Genomic DNA, 19,642 nt, shown 5'->3' on the forward strand with positions numbered 1-19,642 from the left:
CTTCATTAAGTTACAAGTATTGATTTACAGTTTGTATCCATGTTAAACTAGGATTGATATTAAGCTAATCATCAATTACTTTATGATGATATGTGTTATGTCCATATTTGATCTTACAATCTCCCCCTTGGACTCACACATATCATGCTCGATGATTTGCACCAGAGAACATCAAAACATACTTAACTTACTGAAGTGCGCGCCAGATAACAAACTCAAATCGAAAATCCATTCCAACATGGTCAGATCACAGTTACTTATGCAGAGCAAGAAACAGTATACATTTTAACAAAAATGCAGAGTTTCAAAACCACAAACAGAAGCTCCTGCAATCCACATATGTCAAACCAGAAGTGATACAATATATGTTAATGTGTATCAACAAGTAAACATATATTAGGTCCTACTTTATGTTTCTAAAACCAGAAACTCAAGCAGATTTACTGAACACTGATGGCTTAAAATTATTGCTTGAACCTCAACATCATGCTATACATGATTTAAGCCATCTGATAGCAAGTATGATATTCAAAACAAGATGATAATTTCCAAAACAAAACAATAAAGCTGCAGCAAAATCATAACTGGAAATACCTCAAATTTTATTGATAATCAAAACTGTCATTACAAATAAGTTGTGATAAACAAAAATAAAAGATCACAACTAAAACACAAGAACTCAAAAAACCTTAGAATTTTAAATGCTCCAATTGGACTAACTCTCTACTGAACCTAAGCATCTAAATTAGCTAAAATTCCAATGCTTGCTGTATGTTTCTGGAATGCTGCTACTGACAATGCCTTGGTGAAAGGATCTGCTAGCTGTGAATTTGTGTCAATACTCAAAACAGCTATTTCACCATGCTTTACTCTTTCTCTAACACTGTAATACTTTAGATCAATGTGTTTAGAATTATTTGACCTTTTACTGTTCTTGCTAAAGAAAACTGCAGCCTCATTGTCACAATAAATCACAAGTGTTCCAGCCACAATGTGACTCAATACTTTGGTCTGCATGAGAAAATTCCTAATCCAAAGTCCTTCACACACAGTTTCATATACTGCAATAAATTCGGCTTGCATAGTAGAAGTTGAAACAAGAGTTTGCTTCATAGTTTTCCAAGCCATAAATTGATAATGAGAATCAAATTTATAAATTGCTTCATAGTAGAAATCACAGAATCAAATTTCTTGTACCACTGTCTAGAAGCTTGTTTTAGGCCATAAATTGATTTTCTTAATTTGCACACTAAGTTTTCACTTCCACCTCGCACAAAACCTTCTGGTTGCCTCATATAAATCACTTCATCTAGTTCACCATTCAAGAAAGCTGTTTTAACATCCATCTGGTGCAGCTCCATATCAAAATGAGCCACTAAAGTCATGATAATCCTAAACGAGTCTTTTGTAGAAACTGGAGAAAAAGTCTCAGTAAAATCAATGCCCTCCTTCTGTGTAAAACCCTTGGCAACTAACCTTGCTTTATGTCTCTCTACATTGCCATTTGCATCTCTTTTGGTTTTGAAAACCCATTTACAACCTATAGGCTTCTGGTTGGGGTCAGGTTCAACTAATTCCCAAACTGCATTTTGGCTCATGGAATCAATTTCTGCTTCCATTGCTAGCTGCCACTGATGTGATTCACTACTTTTAATGGCCTGATTAAATGTAGTTGGATCATTGTCCTCTGCACAATCCATTTCAATTTCTGCTTCTTGCAGATAAACAATGTAGTCACTCTCTTCCCCCCCATAAGTTGGTTTTCTTGCTCTTTGTGATCTTCTAGGCTGAGCCATTAGAGGATGGTGAGGTTCAGTTACATGGCCAGTTACTTGACCAGGTACAGTTACATGGTCAGTTACATGGTCAGTGACATGGGCAGTGACTTGACCAGGCACAGTTACTTGGTCAGTGACATGGGCAGTGACTTGGTCAGTGACTTGGTCAGTGACATGGTCAGTGACATGGTCAGTGACTTGGTCAGTGACATGGTCAGTTACTTGGGTAGTTACATGGTCAGTGACATGGGCAGTGACTTGACCAGGTACAGTTACTTGGGCAGTTACATGGTCAGTGACATGGTCAGTGACATGGTCAGTGACTTGGTCAGTGACTTGGTCAGTGACATGATCAGTTACTTGGCCAGTTACTCGACCAGGTACAGTTACTTGGTCAGTGACATGGTCAGTTACGTGACCAGTGACATGATCAGTTACATCTTGTTCTAAAGGCAATGCTACACTTATATTCTCATCTAACACAATTTCCTCAAAATCTGAGGTTAAATCCTCAAGGTTTGTATTGTGAACTTTTTCACTTAGAAACTTTACTTGATGTGTTTCAAAAATTCTAGGTGAATGATGAGCAGAATATAATTTATAGCCTTTAGATTTATCTGGATAACCTATAAAATAGCAACTAACAGTTTTGGGGTCAAGTTTATTCAAGCTTGGATTATAAATCCTAGCTTCTGCATGACATCCCCAAACATGACAGTGATGAAGACTAGGTTTCCTGCCACACCAAAGCTCAAAAGCAGTATTTTCTATGGCTTTGCTAGGTGTCCTGTTGCAAATATAATTTGCAGTTTTTAAAGCTTCACCCCACAGAAATTTAGGCAAACCAGTCGTACACATCATACATCTAACCATGTTCAAAAGAGTCCTATTCTTTCTCTCTGCAACACCATTCTGTTGTGGATTATAGGGTGTTGTGTATTGAGCTTTAATTCCATTGTCTTGCAAAAACAAGGCAAATGGACCCTTTTGTTGGCCGGATTCAGTGTACTTTCCATAGAACTCTCCCCCTCTATCTGACCTCACTGTTTTGATTTTCTTTTCTAGTTGATTTTCTACCTCAGACTTAAAGATTTGAAAGGCTTTCAATGCTTGTGCCTTTTCTGAAAGTAGATAAATATAACTGTATCTAGAAAAGTCATCAATGAATGTGATAAAATACACATTCCCACAGATAGTTTGATGCCTAAATGGTCCACATATATCAGTGTGTATGAGTTCTAATAAATTTTGGCTTCTATATGCAGTCTTCTTTCTAGTATTAGTTATTTTTCCCTTAAAGCATTCAACACAGTCTGTTAGATCAGAAAAATCAAGTTCATTTAGGATGTTGTTTTTCACCAAAATTTTCAGTCTCTCTTTTGAAACATGGCCGAGTCTTCTATGCCATAAAAATGCAGACTTTTCATTTAGTTTGGTTCTTTTAACACCTGTTAAAGTGTTAGTACTGTTTGTGTTATTTTCAACAAGTAAAATTTCTTGTTGAGCCATTGAACAATTTAACTATAAATAATCATTCATAATAACTCCAGAACCAATTTGAACAGAATTTTTAGAAATAAGAATTCCATTACTATCCATAACAAGTCTACAACCAGATTTTACTAAAAGAGAAACCGAAACCAAATTCCTTCTCATGGAAGGTACATAAAAAAACATTGTCCAAAACTAACAATTTTCCTAATCCTAAATCGAGCTTTAAGGTTCCAATAGCCTTGACTGCCACTCTCATGCCATTGCCTACACACAGGTTCACTTCATCACTTTTTGGGATTCTCCTCCTTATGAATCCCTGCAAAGAATTAGTAATATGAATAGGTGAGCCTGAATCTATCCACCAAGACTGTGGTTCAACATTTATAAGATTAATTTCTAAAGAAAAAACTGTATTAGAAAAATTCTTACCCTTTTTGGCTAACCAATTTTTATAGCCAGTGCAGTCTTTTTCATGTGTCCTACTCTTTTGCAAAAGTAGCACTTGAACCTAAATGGCCTATTTTCCTTGGCCACTGCAGCTGTTGAACTCTTAGTTATGGCTTTGATAGGCTTGAGCTTATTTTGGGGCTTTTTCCTTTTAGGCTTCTCAATGAGGTTAATGGTTGTAGCAGGTTCCTTTTCTTCCTTGATCCTAGATTCTTCATCCACACAGATGGATATAAGTTCATCTAGAGTCCAGTTTCCCTTTTGAGAGTTGTAACTGGTCCTAAGATGACTAAAACTGTTAGGCAAGGAATGTAGTGCATAATGCACTACCTGCTCATCCCTAACCCCCATCAAGAGCTCCCTGAGTCTGCCATTTATATTGATCATCTTCAAAATATGCTCTGATACCAATTGTTAGAAACCATATACATGCTCACAATATATGCACACAATCATAAAAGGGATTAAGGCTTACCTTCAGCAATCACTGGCATGGATTCCATCTTATGCTACAAACACGAACACTGAATATGGCCTTCTGTTACTTACCAACTTGCTTCTCAATGGACAGAACAATATGCAAAACGTCGGTAGTAATCAGGGACCAATTCATCTGTATATATAGGAGACTTAACCCTCAAGAAGCTTCCATTAAAGCTATCCATATCGGTTTAGGTTTCCTAGTTAGATTCTTAATGTAACACTTCATTGTAGTCTTTCTTGCAGACTAAGAATAGGATTACTTACCTTAATGAATAGATACACTGCTTCATTAAGTTACAAGTATTGATTTACAGTTTGTATCCATGTTAAACTAGGATTGATATTAAGCTAATCATCAATTACTTTATGATGATATGTGTTATGTCCATATTTGATCTTACAAGATATTCATATAAAGTCAATAATTGATACATGCATTAATATAACATTATAACAAAATAATCAATAAATTTGTTGTAGTCTAGCTGGTTAGAATATTTGGTTCGCATCAAAAAATTCCTAGGTTCAAGTCCCAGGGATGGAAAATAATTTTGTTATTTTTTAACAAACGACATAATCATACGAGGTAGATATGACAAAAATAATCATAAGACATCATGATCGAATAAAATAATGATAATAAGATGAGTTACTTAACAATAATTACCGGAGAATGGTAATAAAATTGATAATAAAATGAGTTATTAATAACAATAACTACAAGATAATGGAAATTAAATTCATTATCATGATAATTAATTGTAGCTCTTGCAACAAATACTCATGACAAATTCATTTATGAAAGATTTGTAATAAAGGTAATTTAAACATAATAAATATGATTAAACAGATAACGATAATACAACATAATTACGTTTAATCGGTGCCAAAACATAGGCTTAAAATGACTAAACAAAATAAATAGAGACAAAAAAAACGCCTAAACATAGGCTTAAAATTTATCGGTTTCAAGAAAACCGCCGCTGATCATGTAATCAATATGTTTTCCATTGTCCACAAAAAAATCAGAGACTTTGAGCTTGTTATCTTCACTGACAGATTATCCACATAATTTTAGTTGGGAGGTAATCATATATTTAGCGGAATTGAAAATCAGTGACAGATTTAAAGTTCTGAAGGCGCAAAATGCGTCCATTCATATCGTGCTCTAGATAGAACAATGGTTTTCTGGTGAGCAAATCGATCAACATTGGCTTGCCAAATCTCAAGTGGATCTTTCACCGTAAGGTAGGGGTCATCATTTGGCCCTTCGGCCCTAAGCCCGCCCAAAGCCCGCCCGGCCCATAGGGCCGAAGCCCTACCCGGCCCTTGCATTAGGGCGGGCCGGCCCGACCCTTTCTCAAATAAGGTAGGGTAAGGGCCATGCAATTGAAACCCGGCCCGGCCCTTCGGCCCTACCCGTTTGATCCCGTTAGGGCCAAGCCCGGCCCGGCCCTCTAGGCCCGCCCATTTAAGCCCTAATATTTTCTATTTTAAAAATAAATTTTTCATTTTTCTATAGCATACAACTTATCTCTTTTTTGGTAATTGATTTCCTAAGCTTTATTTTCTTTAATTCTTGTTTCCTTTGTTAAATAAAAATTAATTTAGAGATTTAGAGAGATAGTTAATTAAATATAACCTCATTAACTAATATTTAGAAATGTTATAACTTATAAGTTAATCTCAATATATATATATATATATATTAAATATGATCAACAAAAAATAATGAGTCTTATATTGCCTATATGACAATGGAGCCACATTTTAAGGGAAAAAAAAATAATGTATTTCTTTTTGTTAAACAAATTAAAGCCCTTTTAGGCCCATTTCGGCCCTATTTGGCCTTATTTGGAAGGCCGGCCCGACCCGGCCCTTTTGGCCCTAGTGACTCGGGCTTTTCGGGCGGGTAAGGGTTTGCATATTTAAGCCTCGACCCTACACTACCCGGCCCTAAATTTTGTTGACTTTGACTAGGCTCGGCCCGGCCCTACCCTAAGCCCTAAAATTTAGGGTAGGGCCGGCCCTAGCCCAGCCCATGATGACCCCTACCGTAAGGTAATCATCTTTTAGGATTTTATCAAGATGATAACGCAAGAAAATCATAGGCTTGGCGAGATCTTGCACATATGACTTATTGTCAACTTTGATGGCATTAATTTCCAAGGTTTTTAGCCATAAGGTGAATTTCAGCATCAAATAGTTCTTGCCAGAAATTTTAAGAGGAACAAAGTCCAATTTTGTTAGATGCGTCATCTTTCTACAAAGAGAAAAGATGAGATATATCAGGATTCATAATTATTAGAACAGTATGTTCTATGAAAAATTCATATACGAAACAAAGGTTTCGAAGAGTTCATAAATATGAACAATGGATCTCATAGGGAACACACGAGAAAAACATTCATGTGATGTCTATAGAACCATAGGTTCTAAGACTACTCGGTCAGAGGACTCGAGTCTTGAGCAATGGAATATGTAGTTCTCATTGTCGTATATGAAATATAAATTTTCAACAATTATATTATATAAAAGATACATATAAATATATGTAAATGATCGCATAAAGAAAATTGATATTCATCAAGGAGAGAAAGAAGAAAAACTCATAGATCATTAGCCTTGGTCATAAGCAATTATGTTGCACCATAATGCTTGCGAATCATCATGGAGTTCAAAGAAGAAGAAGAAGAAAAATAAGAGCAACTTCATGCTGATAACGTGTTATAAAATAGAGAATATGAGAGAGATAGAATAGAGAAACAAAATGTAGGAGGAGGTAGAAGTGTGTATTTCATTCCCATTAGACCCCTTTATATAAGAGTAATGTTTACATCATAAGAACATAACTAATGAATATTTACAGTGGACAACCACATTTATATAATATTTATAACATTATATAATATATACATTATTAAATAGTAACTAAATTATTTAATCATGTTTGAATGTCATTGCTTAACTCTCTATCTAAGCCCATTGTGTGGCGAAGGCAACTTTAAAGTTATCATTTGCTAATTATTGGTGACAAATGATGCCACGTTGACTCATGTCATCAATTGCAAGCGATAGATATTCTTAAGTTTGGAGTGTAGTACCCTTTCTAAGGGCTTGTTTTGCTTGGGTTTAATGAAGCCATTAGAAACACCTTGATTGTAAGTTATTGCTAAAAGTTAAATAAATATTTCTCTGATAAAAAAAAAAAAAAAAACTTTCTATCTAAAGCTCACAAGTACATTTGCATGAGGTTTACTTTTTATGGTTGAAAACCTTGCCACCAACACATATTGAGCACTTTTGGTGTTTAGCACATAGTTGGGATGTTGAAATTAGGTGGTGTTGTACTACAACATTCACTACTAGAAATTTCCCCATTAGGGACCAACTTATAGCCACCCTTAATCTTCAGTGGGTATCTGAAACAGTAAGGCACTGATAATAATCTTCGGTGGGTTATTTTTTCCTGTCACTGTTAACAGTGGGGATTGAGTTTTAGCTAAAGAAAAAAAAAATACAAATTAACGAGGGCTGGGTAAGATAAATAATAGAATATTCATTTTATTGCTTAAGTATCGGTTTATGGTGGGAACTTTATCTCATTTTATTGCTTAAATATATATTGGTATGGGAAAAAGAACCCCTTGTCTCCCTTGTTTCTCTCTTCGTAGCTAGAGGGCCTACCCATTTTTCTTCTCCATCTCATCTCCATCTGAACCACCAAATTGATGGCGCCACTGCGACTCTTGTTTCCCTGATTCTCAGCGATTCTTTTTGTTGTCTGTTCAGTTATTCAATTTTTATTTCATCTGCTTACAAATTTCTTCCTCTGGGTGGAGTTAGGGTTCGGAGGACAGGAAGAAAGTAAAGAAGCATCCAATCTGAAACCAAAATTCGGATTGGACGGGATCAATCTCTTCGACAGGATATGTTTCCACCAACTTGTTGATCTTCTCTCTATGTTTTTAAAGCTTCAATCTTTAAGCTTGCATGTTACAGATCTTGAATGTTCAACTCTGATGGAATTTTATTTTGAGAAATTTGGGTATTATTTGATTTAGGATTAGGGGTAAATTGAAGTTTTGATTTGCTTGAATTTGGAGGAGAAAGTTGCATGGGTCGGATTGCAATGTTTGCTTCTTGCTATTTTTTCTTCAGTGTTCGGGTCAGTTTTTTGTTAGAGAATTTGAGAATTTTAATTGGGGCCCCAAATTGAGGGTTTTAATTGGGTGATCTGATTTACAAGTTCTTGCGCATAGGGCAAAGAACTAGTATTCTTTGAAAGAATTTGGGGCAATCTCTAATGCTTTACAGGAGCTCAAGGAAGTTGCTTGTTTTACTGTTTATGAAGATTCAGATCTGATGTATTAGTTTTTTTTTTTTTTTTTTTTAATTTGTTTGGGAAATGTGGAACTGATTTTGATTTTTGGTGTTGGTGGTATAATAGGAAGAGGGTCTGAAAGAAATACTTTCCATGGCAATTTTCAGGGCAATGATGATCCAAAAGTAAGTTAAAGAATTGTTCTTTTAATTGAGGAAAACGGGTTATGGTTTAGTTTTATTGATGACTCAAAACATTATGATAACCTCACAAGCAACTTTCGCCGGCCATGATACTTGGTATGCCTTTTCCTTTTAGGCGTTTTACTTAATTTCTTATCTATTTTTCATATAGGATGACTGTCTAAGTCTCAGTTCACTATTTGTATTTGCTAGTTTAGTTTCAAGTGTTTTTACTTTTCATTTGCATGAAATTCATACATACTGTTTGGGGTTTGTTTATTTAGTTGTTTGGAAGAGTGGTGTCAAACCCAAGACCAGCTAGCTGCCTTGATCATAAGTGGAAGCTTTTTGCTAAATACTTTTCAGGTTATCGTATCCATGTGAACTTTGGCAAGGATACCAAATTATGAATAGAGATCGCTAGTCCTGGCCCAGGGCTGTCAATGAGTCGTGTCGGGTTGGGTTCCTGTCGGGTTAAGGTATTTGTCGTGTCGCAAGATACAAACTCAAACCCAACCCATTTAATAATCGTGTCAAAAATCTAAACTCAAACCCAACCTATTTATTAAACGGGTTACCCGTTTCCAACCCGCTTAACCCATTTAACAAATAGGTCACGTCATGTTAGACAAAATGACCCATTTAAGGGTTAACAATGCAACCCATTTAACTAAAAAAATGCATAAATTGATTAAATTCACTAAAAACTCCACAAGAAGAATAATATAAATAATTATATATATTCATAAATAATTAAATCTAATAATTATAAAGCAAAATATTTCAAATTGTCTAATCCTATGATCAAATACTCCCAACGTCCAAAATTTCAATAAGAAGTATAACATAATCGGGTTATACGGGTTCACTTCGTGTTGGCGGGTTGACCCGTGGCCAACCCATTTATTAAATGGGTCATGGCGGGTTGACCCATGGTTGACCCGCTTTTTAATCGTGCGGGTTTCGAGTCGTGTTATCGGGTCGTGTCGGAATTGACAGCCCTAAGTCCTGCTATACATTAGTTACTGTAAACCCAACTGTATATTGATATATATATATATATATATATATATATATTTTCTTGCTAAGTTGTGCTGCATAACCTCTGGGAAGTAGAGTTTACTAATTTGATTCTCAAGTTAACTATCTGTTTTTTCATAGTTGATGCATTTAATTATACGTGTAATGCTGCAGATGTCTTCGATGATCTTATATCTCGTAGAGTTATTCTAGTGATGCTGAGAAATTTGCAGAAGAATATCCTTGTTGTACTGGTTATGGATTGGGTCGTGTCATTTGGTGAGCTTCTTATCGTGATAAGATTTCTCTATGATAGTTTCATCTCTCTCTTGTCTCTATCTACATTTTCCTTTCTCTAGTTGAACTAGCAAAAAGGGATGCTCTTGTGCTGTACATCTCTTGGGTTTTCTAACTCTGGAAGTTTTACTTGTAGTTAATATATTTCTTGTTTCTTTGTGGAGCCATGTACGTTGGTCCTGTGATTTTGGCTGGAGGTATGTTTTGCTTCCATAATTCTCATTTTTCCTTCTGTGGTAGTACTTGTTCTTTACTATCATATTAAGATTAAATATGTACACTTCCAGCTTAAATTTGTGACTGTCAGAGCAATATATATATATAAACACATTGTGAAAAGTTTAGGGGATCTGGGGTCTCTGTTATAATCAATTGCAGGATACTTAATATTACAATTTTGGCGATATCCTTGAATTTACTAAACTAGCTGGTGATACTTTTTGATTTTTTATTGCTTGTCCGCATCTTTACAGGATACAAAATCCGGTCATTAAAGAGCACACTGAAAGGTACAATTTGTTTACTATCAAACTTAATAAATTGAAATTATAGAATTGCTTTATTAGGTAATAGAGTTAAAATTCAATGCCACTAATGTAATCTCTTTTGCGCTGTCTCTATTGTTTAATATGCATGATGTGGCTTTCCTGTTGATGTTTCTTGTCTATACTTTTTAGGTCCGACTGTGCCTATGTATCTCATTCAAAGTGCAAAACACTTCCTTTTATTACTGTTGAAGAAGGTACTTGCAGGTGTTGGGTTCTCATTTATACTGCTAAGTGATTCATCTTATTGAACTAATCACTTGATATTCATGTAAAATGTTTGATGCTGCATATAAATATGTTCCGTTACGCTCAAAAGAATTAATTGGGTCAATGTTTATTTGACAGGGTTGCTTTTCAAATCTGAGCCTTCAATGTTTGTTTGACAGAGCATAGAAAAGTTGCTAGAGATAACAGATGCAGCCATGGAGAGGAACATGAAGAGATTTATGTTTTCTGATGTATTTTATTTGAAATTGTATACAATGTGTACAGTTCATTTTATAAATACGTGGTTGTAGGTGTTTGAAATGTTTTTTTTAATGATTTATTCTCCAAATTAAGCCACTGATATTGGTGACATTGAGAAAACACACTAATACATGAACAGTGGGAGAGAAAAAGGTAATATGCTGCATTGGGTTTTGGTATGCCACTGTTGTTTTAACAATGTGGATTGCCCCAATAGCACCTGCTATAGAGGGGACTGATCTCACATAAGTGGCTGCATAGTGGCATATGGAATTAGACACTATTATCAGTGTGTGTTGGAACAAAGGGGACTAATTCACATTAGTGTGGAATGGGGAAATTTCTAGTAGTGATTGCACATGTGGGTTTATGCAAGTAACATTACACAAATAGGATTCTTATTGTCAAAGTAGGTATGTGTGAAATCAAATGCCGGTTTAGTTAGGTTGCTTCACACATAAACATCTGTGCAAACCAAACCGAACCAATTCAATAGATACATTTGAGACAATTTGACGTCAATCTCCAAAGCTCCTAATAATCCTCTTATCAAACTACATATTATATAGGGTTATTATCACAAATGGTACCTGAACTATACATCAATCTTATCGATGGTACCTGAACTTTAATTTTGATCACAACCAGTACCCGAACTTTTCGATTTCATTTTAAATGGTACCTAGAGCCACCTCTGGTCACTATTCCGACTAAAAACGGCATGGGAGGCTATCATAGTGATGATTTTTGATGATTTCGAGGGTTGCAATCATATATAGTGATGATTTTTTGGTAATAGACTTGCCTTGAACTTATTTTTTTGTTTTTTGTTTTCTTAGATTTGGTTTTTTTGGTCGGAATAGTGATCGAAGGTGACCTTAGGTACCATTTAAAATGAAATCGAAAAGTTCAGGTACTGGTTGTGATCAAAATTGAAGTTCATGTACCATCGATAAAATAGAGGATAAGTTCAGGTACCATTTGTGATAATAACCCTATTATATAACACTGGAGGCACCATGTAGAGGTCTTTTCTCAGTTGCTAATTAAGTTCGTTTCCGTTTGCTCAATTAGTGCTAATTTTCAGTTTAGTGTGTTAAACCTTTTCAAAGTTTCAAAAGTTTTCCAAACCAAAACCTATACTCACATTTATTATCAGGCTAAAATTTGGACCCCATAAGTGCAAATGAAAAGGGGATAGACAATAACTCATCAGAATATTGTAGAATTTTTACATTTCAAGCCAGTGATGTAGATATGATCGTCTAAGAATGCCCTAAACCTAAAGCAAGAGCTTTCTATAAGATTTCTATATGAAAGAAGTATGATATATCACCAAGATACAAGTATTAATTAGGACACTGTCGCACACTAGCAGTTCACGTATACTCTTCTTATAAGTATTGTTCGATAGTGCTGGCTTCGTAATGGGGCACACAATTATTGTAAAGATAGATGAATTAAATTGCTTATTCAATTCAAACTAATTAAAGACAAGATAATTGAGTCAAGTCGAACGTAGCTCAAACTGGAACTTTAGGAAGAATTGTTCGAGACTTCGAGTTTATGCCAAATTAATTTACTTAATAGATAACATACGATCGAATGCATTTGAATATCTTGATAATCTACTATCGACAAATTTACATCTCAATCCAAATGCCTCTCAATCCAGAAACAGTGCAAGAGTGGGAGAAGACTACAGAAGAGTCTGAAACATCAGTCATTTTCTCTCCAGTCCAACAACAGTAGGATGAAGATGTGCATTCAATTTTGGTTTGAATCTTTTGCTCGAACGGGTTCCAATCAGCAAAACCTAACAACTGCTACGTAGACCCAGGTGTCCATGTCCTCCCTCATTTCCTTGACTTATTCTAATTACTCCACTTTGATCTTTTCTCATACTCTTGCTTTGTTCTAATCCTCAAGAGTCACGAGAATAATCTTATTAAATGTTGACGGCTATGATTTCTCTATCAAAATGATCAGTGACTAAGGTCGTTGTCTGATCATGTCCCTTCTCTTTAGAGTCTTCTTCATGCGTATACGACACTCTGTGAAGATGCATCTTCTATGACTAATCCATTTCTGCACAGCAACCCAGTGCCATTTGCACCACGGCGAAATCATTGAATGGGGTTCTATTTAGTTTTCATATTATGTTATTATATTCATACCACTGTTGGGGCAGAACCGCAGTGGCAAATTTCAAATTTTTTTAATTCGAGTCAAAGAGCGAAAAGTAGAAATTTAATGTTAATTTGTCATAATTCTCAATTATTTTTTCTAAAGCAATTTTTTGAATACTTGGTCATTTATTCTTTCTGTAAAAGGGCAAAAAGATATTGAATAACTAATCATCCTAACAAATAAATAGGAACAGACATGTTGAGAATATATATATCTCACATGAAAAAAATGAGACTTTGCTAGTGGATTTATAAGGGTTTGGGTCACTCCATTCATTGTCAATTAGTTTTGGATGTGAAGCCAAAATTACTTTTTCAAGGCAAGGGTGATTGCATTTAGTTGCATTGTGTTGTAAACTTCTAACTTGTAAACCTAAACCAAATAGTTTAGAATAAGTATTGAAATCAGTTTATTGTCGCAGTTTACTTGAAAGTTGAAATGTAATCAAATCAGATTTTCTATTAAGTGAAAATTAAGAAATCAGTATACTATCGCAGTGTACTTGAAATGTAATCAAATTACGAATTTCCTATTGGGTTAAAATTAAGGGCTTATGATTAAACTACAATTTTTGTATTAGATTTATAGATTAGAACTATGACTAAGAGTTCATGACTAAAATACCATTTTTGTATTATATTACATTTAATTTTGACTAAACTACATTTAATTTTAGCAGTTAATGAGCACATACTCTCCAAAGTCCAAACCCACCCCAAGCACCAAACAGGGCCACCACAGCCACTTCCTAAAGCACACGTGTTGTACCAGTGAGAGTGGTGTCCACTGTCCTCTAATGTACCCTAGTAATCCCAAGACAAAGTTGGGCTTTGCTTTCTTGGCTTGGAGCCTCTTTATTTAGTACAAGATTTAATCTAGAATTCTTGATGATGGATATGTTGATAAGGCACACTTTAAATTATTCTCCTTTTTCAAAGATTTTACTATTCAATTTTTTTGAAAACCAAACAAAGACCAAGAATTGGAAATGCTATAAGAAAAATTGGAAATTGGGTAGGACTGTAGACAACAGCATTAATCTGAGGAGAATCATCAGCCACCTTTTACTTTGTCTGTTTCACAACTGAAGCTGCAGTATTGTACTGGTGCCCAAACTCTTCATCATGACTCTCCTTCCATGTGTGTGCTTTTTCTTGGTTGGTTTTGCTTCAATTTCAATTTCCAACATTGGTGGATTACTGGCTTTCACTAATGGGTTCCTTCTTGATTGCAGCTTGTTCCTGTGTGTTCTCAGCAAGACCTTGCTTTTGGTAATTCTGGTAAAACTCTCTGTTCTTTTCATTTTTAAAGGTGTAAACTTTGTTTCTTGGTGTTTGTTTTGTTGAATTTTGATGTGGGTTTCTTACATTATTGTTGCTTGTTGTGGTAACATTTTGCTGTTCTTTGCTCTTGTTTTGCTGGTTTCTACTGATGGTGAGTTTTCCCAATTTATTTCCTTTTCCAGTTTTCATGTGGGTAGCTGAGAGCACGTTCAAAGTTTGATTGATCAATTACAGAGTTAGAGAAGTTGAAGGGAGAGTCCAGGTCTGAACTACTTGCCATTTGTGAGTTGGGTGTAGAAGATCATTAAATTCCGTGTGGCTAGAAGTCAATTCCAGTCTACTTTTATTCCTTTTTCTTTTTCTGCCATAGATCTTTTGGAAATTTAGTAGATTAAATTTTGAACTTTTACTTCTCATCAAATTAGGAATATATGCCTCCCTAAATTTCTTTGCTATTGGTTTGTAATTTTCAACTTTAGGGTTCTTTTCCCATCTCAAATTCCCAGATTATGCTCAATTGCCTCAGTAAGTGTTAAAATGCGATTTTGACTGTAATCTGGTACTGTCTGTGAAGAATTTGTCCTCATAGTTTGAGACCTCTTAGCAGAGATTCATTAGTTTGTATATTTCAACTTCTGACATCACCTTGGTGTCTCCAATTTTCTGTTTCATCTTGTTTTGTTTTTGTTTTTGCTACTGAAAAGTGAACTGATTTGTGATTTCTACCAATAGGTGAGTTATGCGATAGTCATATTGCAGCCTGAACAAAGTAGACATAATGGCTAAGCCACAGTTCAAAGATCAGAGAGAAATACAAAAAATGGAGGTAATTTTCTGCTGCAGCTACATATGTTCTTTATTTGTTCACTTTATAGAAGCTCTTGTATTGGTTTTCGGTTTGACTCTTGAAACTGCGTCGAATCAGGTTGCAAGCAAAGAGAATCAGCTGTGGGCACTGATCCATGCCAAAGGTCTTTTGCACTCTGATGTTCAGGACTTGTACCGGAAAGTGAGGTCTTGTTATGAGAATATCATCCTGAATGATAATGCACAGCTGGAACTTCAAGACATTGAGTATTCTTTGTGGAAGCTTTACTATAAGCTTATAGATGAATTTCGTAAAAGGATAAAGAAAAGTTCAGCATTGCCTCAACATGATAGTCATATAGAAGGATTAAAACTCTTTCTATCTGAAGGAATTCAGTTCTACCAAAATTTGATTGTGAAAATAAGAGAATTCTATGGCCTCACAGAAGAGTCTGTGTTCTACAGAAAGGGAGGCATAATTACCCTTGGGGAACAAAAGAAGATGCAGAAATGCCAATTTTTGTGCCATCGCTTTTTGGTATGCCTCGGGGATCTTGCTAGATATAAAGAACAATATGAAAAACCTGATGTCCAAAGCCGAAATTGGTCAGTTGCAGCCACTCACTACTTGGAAGCAACAAGAATTTGGCCAGATAGTGGAAACCCCCAAAATCAGGTACATTCATAAATTTTTCTCATTTATTCATTTCTTAGAAGTTTCATGAGAACTAAGTTGCTAACTTGCTATATGATATTTGCAGTTAGCTGTATTGGCGATGTATATTGGTGATCAATTGCTCGCTTTATACCACTGTATAAGAAGTTTAGCTGTTAAAAATCCCTTTCCTGAGGCCAAGGATAACCTCACCTTACTGTTTGAAAAGGTAAAGCCCAACGTACTATTATGTTATTGATACATTGCATATCACCATCTGATATCCATATATAGCACTTCTCATTTGCTACTTATGATCTTGCAGAACAGCTCATCTCATTTACATTCTCTTTCAAGCGAGTGCCAATTTAATTTCTTACATCCATCTACAAGAAGCAGTGTTCAGATTACTAAACAAGAAAGCAATGATAATATGCTGAAAGCTGAAATGGATACAAATTTGTGGTCTCTTATGATCAGGACACTAAGTTTCCTCCACTTAAAATTGAGGTACTCACTTGCATTAGACTGCATTAAATTTCATTTAATGTGTCATGTTGCTGCATTGTACCTTTGATTTCAGGTGGTGTGCATTTCATGCTCTGCTGTGATCCTACCCATTTCGTTTTAACTGGTTCATATATTTTCAAAGAGAGTTGTAGTGGATACGTATGAAATCTTTTGATTTTACGGTTTCTACTACTTGTCCTAAATTCGGAGTACCTTGAGGTCATTACATTCTTTTAACTTGAGCTTAGACTGTTATGGTCTAGGTATTAACTTGCTTCACATTGCTCAAGGGACCTGGTGTCATGACAAAGAATGTAATCGAGACAATCTAGTTTTGTCTCGTTGAACTTCTTTGCATTTGGATGTATGCTTATTTTGCTGATTCAGTATTACATTTATTTCTTTGTTGCTCAAGTTCCGATGAATTTTGTTTCCTCTTTTCATGTGAGGCAGTGTGGATCAATTCCCTTGTGCTTTCGCATCTACTATGAGAGAGTTGGATGCATTGATGGCACTAGATGATACAAAACTAAATGCTACATTGGAGTCATATCAACGTATGGATTCAGTTAGACGAGGCCCTTATCGAGTGCTCCAGGTTGTTTCTGTACTGATCTTTATCATACAGAATCTAGTTAAGATCTCAGAAACAAAAGACTCGAAGAAGCAAAATGATATGCAGCACATGGAGCTGACACAGTTGGGATTGACTGCCACATTCATATTCATGGGACGCTTTGTTGAAAGATGTTTGCAGGCTAGTACAATCAAGACATGCCCCCTTCTACCAGCTGTGCTTGTGTTTGTGGAATGGTTGGTCTTCATTCTTGATGAAGCAGAAACGTATGGGGTTGATGAGAAAAGCAAAAGTGCTATGTCCTACTTTTTTGGTGAATTTGTTGATCTTCTAAAGCAATTGAATGTCAATGTCGCTGAGGCCAAGTGTCCAGAAGGTGCTTCTCTCTGGGAAGACTATGAGCTGAGGGGCTTTGCACCAGTAGCTCAATCACATGCATTACTAGATTTTTCATCTCATTGGGAACATATAGACAATTATGAAGGTGGAATGGATTGTCGTTCTCAGCGTATCATTGATGCCGCAATTAAAATTGCAAACAGATCAACTGATTCTCAAAAGTGGATTGTCTATGACAAGTCTGGAAGAAAATTTTGCACATACCACATGACAGAGTCAAATGGATATCCGGACAGGAAAGAGTCAGGAAGATTGGAGACTAACAACTCCGATGTTGAATTGAGAGTGTCTAGTCAGAAGATTGACAAAGCACCAGAGGAATGTGAGAAACCGATGAGTGATGGGGAAAATCTAAGCTCTATTGCTGTGGAAGAGGAAGAAGTTATTCTTTTCAGGCCTCTTACTAGACGTAATTCAGCACCAGTCAGTATGGCCTCTGCTTTAAAGGACCCAACCTCTCCAAAACATTCATTGGATCAAAAGGTACCTTCTGATGAATGTTTGCGCCGTGCTACGTCACTTCTTATAGCACAAAACCCGGCTCAGAGTGACCCTTTTTCTTTCCATACTGACATGACTCATTTTGGGCGCAACATGTCATATAAGCAGCAGCAGCCTGTTGTCACAGATACAATGGCACAGCCATTTCCGGAAACTCCAATCACCGCTGGCCCTCCCTCCCTTAGTGCTTGGGTCTTTGATAGGGGCAGTTTGAGCAATAGTAGGGAGAAAAGCACACATGGGACAAGTAAACATGGATCATCAAGGTTGAGCCCTATTGAGGAAGTAGCTTCAGAATCTTTGATTGGCCTGTCCATAAGTGGCAATGAAGATTCTTTCAGCCATCACGAATTTGCAAGCACCTTATCCTCTCCGTCTTCTTATACTGCTCCTGTGCCTTCAGCCCCTCCTTTATTGCCAGATGATGAGCCCCTTTGGTTTAATGAGGGGATCAGCACGGCAGATAATGCTTTTGATGTATCATATTCACAAGCAAGCAGCTATCCACATTGGACTGCTACTCAAGGGCCACCTCATTTCAGTCCCATCATTCCGAGTTTCGTGGACAAATACCCAACTGCACATAGAATGACTTCATCTGAATGGCTTCGTCAGTACAGAGAAAGCCATAACCTTGAGCATCATGGTGGGCCCAATTATGTTCATCCTCCCAGTAACCTTGGAAACTTGTACGGTTATGATACTCCAAGGTTTCATCATTTCAATCAACGGGGAAATCTTGTGGCTTCTAATCCGGCAATGTCGAGTCATATAGATGACTCGACATTGTATCCAGGTTTCCCTCTAGATCCAGGTTTCTCTGGTTACCAAAGAACAAGCCTCTATGGGTGTGGTGCTGTGACAGACCTAAGAAATGAGCAGCAACCACTTCTTCATTACCTTAAGGAGAGAGAGAAGCAACTCCAGAGAGATCCAACTGTGAGAGGTCCATATATGGACAATTGAGAACCATACTGCTGTCAAAGTGTTCAAATATGCATTTCTGCATTTTTGCACATACATGCAGGTAGATGAAATTGTGAAGTCCTACCGTCAACAATACTAGAAATGAATGTGAAAATTATGTGATATGTATGTGACCAATTGGATATGATCACATATTTTTTACTGTCTGATGGATAGGATGAGTTAATCACAATCTCGAGTTCAAGGTAGATATGTACATGACCGGCCATAGATTAGGAAGTCTTTAAAATGTCTTAAGTAACTCTCAAAGTTCCATACTTTTACAAAAAAAAATTGTCTTACATTGGAACACGACCCAATTTGTGTTGACTCTAAATGCCTTGTTATAGCAAAATATTTTTTTGTTAAAAAAAAATCAGAATTTTACAAAAATTTTGTTCAAATTTGAATATTTGATGGGTGGAGTTGGTGGATCCTTCATTTTTCTTATAAAAAAAGAATGAAATGGGCATTCCCTAATTTGTAATTCACACTCATTCTTTCATTCTTTGTTTAAATTTCTTATAAAAAACAAAACTTACGTTATTAAAGATAAAATTTAAATTACAAAAAAAAAAACAAGAAATGTGAATTGTAAAATAAGGAGTGAATTTCACTCTCATTTTTGTTTTTACAACTTATAAACTTTGTTTGTAGACTTGTTGTGGCAGGTTCGAGAAGAGTTGGACAAATATGTGAAGAGTTGGACAAAT

General features: G+C 35.9%; 2 protein-coding genes across 9 annotated transcripts; both read left to right on the plus strand.

The window, feature by feature from the left end:
* The first annotated feature begins 7,869 nt into the window (after positions 1-7,869).
* LOC112202843 lies at positions 7,870-11,137 on the plus strand. 2 transcript variants are annotated; one of them, XM_040505559.1, is made up of 6 exons: positions 7,870-8,825; positions 9,903-10,007; positions 10,162-10,222; positions 10,499-10,534; positions 10,703-10,767; positions 10,919-11,137. In XM_040505559.1, exons 1-6 carry the CDS (start codon positions 8,816-8,818, stop codon positions 10,954-10,956), a joined length of 315 nt encoding a protein of 104 aa, XP_040361493.1. In that variant the 5' UTR covers positions 7,870-8,815; the 3' UTR covers positions 10,957-11,137. The 2 variants fall into 2 exon arrangements, with proteins under 2 accessions (XP_040361493.1, XP_040361494.1); XM_040505560.1 differs by having other exon boundaries at positions 7,870-8,711.
* A 2,973-nt stretch (positions 11,138-14,110) lies between these two features.
* LOC112202842 (protein SMG7L) lies at positions 14,111-19,091 on the plus strand. Of its 7 annotated transcripts, none has more exons than XM_024343860.2 (8): positions 14,111-14,371; positions 14,466-14,511; positions 14,697-14,796; positions 15,247-15,340; positions 15,440-15,997; positions 16,083-16,205; positions 16,302-16,486; positions 16,940-19,091. In XM_024343860.2, exons 4-8 carry the CDS (start codon positions 15,293-15,295, stop codon positions 18,927-18,929), a joined length of 2,904 nt encoding a protein of 967 aa, XP_024199628.1. In that variant the 5' UTR covers positions 14,111-14,371; positions 14,466-14,511; positions 14,697-14,796; positions 15,247-15,292; the 3' UTR covers positions 18,930-19,091. The 7 variants fall into 7 exon arrangements, with proteins under 7 accessions (XP_024199628.1, XP_024199626.1, XP_024199631.1 ...); XM_024343858.2 differs by having other exon boundaries at positions 14,697-14,776; XM_024343863.2 differs by having other exon boundaries at positions 14,466-14,502.
* Positions 19,092-19,642: the final 551 nt, after the last annotated feature.

This window comes from Rosa chinensis, chromosome 5 (genome assembly GCF_002994745.2).
Source record: "Rosa chinensis cultivar Old Blush chromosome 5, RchiOBHm-V2, whole genome shotgun sequence".
Taxonomy (NCBI): domain Eukaryota; kingdom Viridiplantae; phylum Streptophyta; class Magnoliopsida; order Rosales; family Rosaceae; genus Rosa; species Rosa chinensis.